This window comes from Vipera ursinii (assembly GCF_947247035.1).
Source record: "Vipera ursinii genome assembly, chromosome: 2".
NCBI lineage: Eukaryota > Metazoa > Chordata > Lepidosauria > Squamata > Viperidae > Vipera > Vipera ursinii.
The window spans coordinates 27,783,413-27,788,595 of NC_139513.1; the positions used below are offsets into that span (position 1 = coordinate 27,783,413).

General features: G+C 46.2%; 1 protein-coding gene across 1 annotated transcript; it reads left to right on the top strand.

Annotated features, from left to right (window-relative positions):
- Nucleotides 1–3,204: 3,204 nt before the first annotated feature.
- Nucleotides 3,205–4,500, top strand: LOC310635640 (G-protein coupled receptor 22-like; the record flags this gene model as incomplete). The annotated part of the gene is made up of 1 exon (XM_083354815.1): nucleotides 3,205–4,500. One exon carries the CDS (start codon nucleotides 3,205–3,207, stop codon nucleotides 4,498–4,500), a length of 1,296 nt encoding a protein of 431 aa, XP_083210941.1.
- Nucleotides 4,501–5,183: the final 683 nt, after the last annotated feature.

The following is a 5,183-nucleotide window of genomic DNA, read 5'->3' on the forward strand; positions in this document are numbered from 1 at the left end:
AGTCACTTCTTAAAAACTGCTAGTGTTGGAGCATTCACAGCTTCTGGAGGCAGGTTGTGCCACTGGTTAATTGTTCTCACTGTCAGGAAGTTTCTCCTTAGTTCTAGGTTGCTTCTCTCTTTGGTTAGTTTCCATCCGTTGCTTCTTGTCCTGCCTTCAGGTGCTTTGGATAATAGCTTGACTCCCTCTTCTTTTATGGCAGCCCCTGAGATATAGGAACACTGCTATCATGTCACCCCTCGTCCTTCTCTTCATTAGACTAGACATATCCCATTCCAGCAACCGTTCCTTATATGTTTTAGCCTCCAGTGCTCTAATCATCTTTGTTGATGATACCGACCTAGAAGGAAGGGATAAATAATAAGGTGACCCAAACGGGTTTATCAAAAATATTCCAACAGAATTTACATGGGTGTCAGCCTTTTCTTTTAACTTGTCTTGGCAAACTGATAGGCCGAAGGTATATAAGTTTTGCTTCTGCTTTTGCTTAGAACTGTTGAGGGAGCTGCCAATAGTTTGCTGAGAATGCAGGGGACACTGTCCTTGTATACAGGTATCCCTCGACTTATTTAGTGACCATTCAAAGTTACAAGTGCACTGGAAAAAGTGACTTACTGTATGACTGTTTTCCACACTTATGACCGTTGCAGCATCTCCATGGTCATGTGATCAGAATTCAGACTCTGGGCAACTGACTCGTATTTATGATGGCTGCAGTGTCCTGGGGGTCAGCTTTTGTGACCTTCTGGCAAGCAAAGCCAATGGGGAACTCCAGATTTATTTAACAGCCATGTTTCTAACTGCAGTGATTCACTTAACAACCTTTCTGGCAAGAAAGGTCATAAAATGGGGCAAAAGTCACTTAACAATTGTCTTTCTTAGCAACAAAAATTTTGGTTTCTGTTTTAAATTTTGGCTACAACTGGGGTTGTAAGTTGAGGAATACCTATACATTCTTAGTAAATGTACATTGTATCTTCGAAGTGATTTGGTTGCTTTAAGTGAGCCTGGTTTGGGCCACAACAATTTGGTGCCGTAATTTGGAACAGAAGCACGAGAAAGAGAGGCAGGCCATCTCTTGCAATGCATCCCTGCCAGTTACTAAGGAACTGCAAATAAGCTAACAGTAAACATCCCAACCAAAAAAAAAATCCCACTAGGACCACCCCCACCAACACCAATCCTAACTAGCACTGATGACATTATCTAGTTTGGGTAGTGAAACGTCAGCAAGAAAACAACCAAACTCAGAGAGCGCCAAGGACCCCTCATTCCTACCACTTTCAGAGACATTTTGTGTCTGCTACTTCCCTTTCCAACAACAACAACAATAATAATATCAGATGGTTGAAGAAGGAAAAATGGCTTTGGAAGAATATCTGAAGGACAATGATGAAGATGCACTGAAATTAGTATATCAGGAAGGCTTAAGGTTCAAGGTCTTGGTCATGATCTTTAAGTCCTTACATGGCATGGGTCCGGGTTACCTCAGGGACCACCTGCTGCCGGCGTCAACTCCCCTCCGCCCTGTGCGTTCCCACAGAGAGGGCCTCCTCAGGGTGCCTCCGGTCAGGGAATGCCGACTGGTGGCCCCCAGGGGGAGGGCCTTCTCTGTGGGCGCTCCGGCATTATGGAACCAGCTGCCGGTGGAGCTCCGGATGACATCAGACCTCCGAACCTTCCGTCGCGGCCTGAAGACCCACTTATTTGAATTAGCTGGTCTGGCCTGATGGGGGATTATGGGTTTTTAAATTGTTGTTTTTAGTATTGTATTATTGTTTTTTAACTGGGCACTGGTTTAATCTCCTTTTAACTTTTGTATTGTTATTTATATATGCCCTGTGAACCGCCCTGAGTCCCTAGGGAGAAGGGCGGTATACAAATCAAATAAAACCTAAACCTAAACCTACTGACTACTGGAGAGACCAAACTGGCCTACAAGAAAGACCAAATGAAGAACAGAATAGAGGCATGGGAAGACAAAGCACTACATGGCCAGTACATTTAAAAAAAAGTAGCAGGGAAAACAGATAATAACAAGACCTGGCAATGGCTAAGAGCAGGAAAGTTGAAGAAAGAAACCAAGGGACTAATTCTGGCTACACAAGACCAAGCCTTAAGGACAAATGCATACAAAGTCAAAATACCCAATTCCAGCAACCCTTCCTTATATGTTTTATGTTTTATGATCCTGAAACCATTTGACGATATACTTGGGGTATTTTTAATTTGGCCATGGAATTTTGTTCTGTGAAAAGCCCTGTAAGGTGTGGATTCCAGTTAAAAGTTCACTTTGAGACTCCACAGTCAGTGCAGGTGCAAATGGATCCAGGTACAGTATGCTGTGCAGAAAATTCTTGAGTGGGTGGGTTTCAGTTGTTGCTGAGTGTTTCTGTGAAAGGGTTGCAAGCATGCCCAGCTTAGTACGGGTTTTAGATTTTGCTGACTGACTCTGCAAAAAGGCATGGATGATAGGCAGTTTCAAGTCTGTGAGTATACATAACCAATGGTGTTCTCCAACTCTAAGCATTAGTCTGTCTATATTTATGTCTTTCTTAAGTAAAAGTAGGTAATGTCCTGCTAAGGAAAATGAGTGATGACCTCTTCCTTGAAAAGGAGGATCAAGTGATCCTGAATTATAGAGAAACTTCAAAATGCTTGTTGTTCCTGTAAGTCTTCTACAGAAAAGTCATTTGTGTGCAGTAAAAAAAAAATACACACACAGATTGGATCTTATCAAATGATGGTGCTGAAATGTTTCACATTTTTAAAATTTTACTTTTCTGCAGGATTACTTGGTTTGATTCACACAACAAACCGAAGCAGGCTGTTAAGCCCTTAGCAACCACATGTGTACAACATGCTAAGCTTCATTACTTTTAATGTTGGGTGCTTTATTGGAATGCATTGTGCAAGCCCCAATCCATCTTGTGGCTTCACGTATCCTAGGAACCCAGAAAATGAATCAATAACACAACCAGGAATAACATGCCTGAATGTGGCCTACTTGTGATGTTTAAGATGATATTTTCAGGGCGGGTTTGTGGGCTTAGTGCAAAGTCTGTTACTGAAAACAAAATAAATGCTACCTTTATGGTACTTGATGCTCTCTCTCTCTCTCTCCCCTCTCACAGGTAAGGTTGCTGTCTGTAACGCTTAGCTCAGTTCAAGGACTATGCCCACGTGCTTCTGCTTCTTTAAGCCATGGAGAGTCCCATGTTTGACACCATCCTGGAAACAACAGACGGGGTAACCCCTGACCCCAGTTGGTCCCTGCCCTACCCACTGGGCTTCCAGGTCTCTCTGACAGGCTTCCTGATGTTGGAAATCGTTCTGGGGGTTAGCAGCAACCTCACAGTATTGGTTCTCTACTGCCTGCAAGCCGGCCTAGTTGACTCGGTCAGCAACATGGTGACCATGAACTTGCATGTACTAGATGTGCTCATCTGTGTGGTCTGTGCACCCCTCACCATGGTGGTCATACTGGTGCCGCCTGATCGTGCTGCCACCCTCTTCTGTTGCTTCCACGAGGCCTGCATCACCTTCAGCAGCGTAGCAACAGCCACCAATGTCCTGGTAATCAGCTTGGATCGTTACGACATTTCGGTTCGCCCTGCGCAGCGTGTGCTCACTCCAGCCCGTGCTATTCTACTACTGGCAGGAGTCTGGGTGCTATCCCTGACTGTATTTTTTATACCCTTCCTCGAGGGCGAGTTTGGACATGCCAGTGAGTGGCAAAACCGTACTGTGCTGTGCGTTGGCCCAGAAGAGTTCCACGCTGAGCTCGGCACCTCCTACCACCTTGCCATCCAGATCCCCACTTTCTTTGCAGCCGTGGCGGTCATGCTGGTGACCTACTTCAAGATCCTGCAAGCTCTCAATATCGGCATTGGCAGCACCTTCAAGCGCAGCCAGCGTCGCAAGACGAAAAAGAGGAAGCGACGGAAAGCAGTAGAGCTGAGTAGCAGCAGCAGCATGATCAGTGCAGGAGAAGCCAAGAGGCTGTCCCAGCCGATGCCCACGCTCCAAACTCCACCCCCGATGGGTGTACAGGCTTCTGTCTCTGTGATCATCGCACTGCGTCGGGCAGTGAAGCGCCACCGTGACCGGAGAGAGCGCCAGAGGCGTGTTTTCCGCATGTCCCTGCTAATCATCTCAACGTTCTTGTTGTGCTGGGCACCTTTGTCCATTGTCAACCTGCTCATTCTGTGCCTCGGGCCTAGCCCCTTGCTGGGCAAGCTGCGCATCTGCTTCCTGGCCATGGCCTACGGTACCACCATCTTCCACCCACTCCTTTATGCCTTTACCCGCCAGAAGCTGCGCAATGTACTCCGCAGCAAGCTGAAGAAACGAGTGGTGTCAGCGCTGCAAGTCGATCCCGCCCCTGGTGGCACAATCATCCACAATTCCTGGGTGGAACCGCCACGGAAAGGCTGCAAGGGGCGACCACTGGGTAGTGATGGGGCTGAGCACTGCCTGACGGAGGCCACAAAAGAGTAAGGGGTAGGGGTGAATTTCAGACCAGGTGCCAGGAAAGCTGGGATGGGTGGTAGCAATCCACTGCATAGGTAAGCTGGTGAGCGCCAAACACTGAAGCCACTGAAGGACGAGAGGCAGATACAGGACCCTTATCAAAATCACCAGAAACTACAGCTTGGTGCTAAACCCTCTAACCAAAGGTGTAAAGGAAGAGGGGCAAAGTGGAGATGAGCAGTTATCACAGCAAGCAGAGAGAGGCAACCGTCAACACCTTGTAGAAATAACCATTTCCATCTAGGGTCTGATACTGACTCCTCACAAAGCCTCTACTTAATCAATGGCAAAACCTCCTAACCTAGTTGAGGTAAAACATGAAGGCTTAACGTTGGCCTGTTGACATTGGCTTGACGTTGGCCTATTGACAGCACTAAGACCACTAAAATTATGACAACTATTTAATGACTTAGATAATGCCAAGAGTTGTAACAGGCAGAGATGTGTGCTTACAGGTGTTGGGGAAAGGCATTAAGTTTAGTCAACACTAAGAGAGTGAGCACTCTAGAAGATCATTGTAATGCTAAGTAGGTCCAGAATGGCTAAAATAAGCTCACCATCTTAGAGATAGGCAAGATACTGTGTAAGAAAGGCAGGTTTGGAAACATAGTTGTGGAATAAAAGGTTGGGATAGCATAACTTTTTAGAGA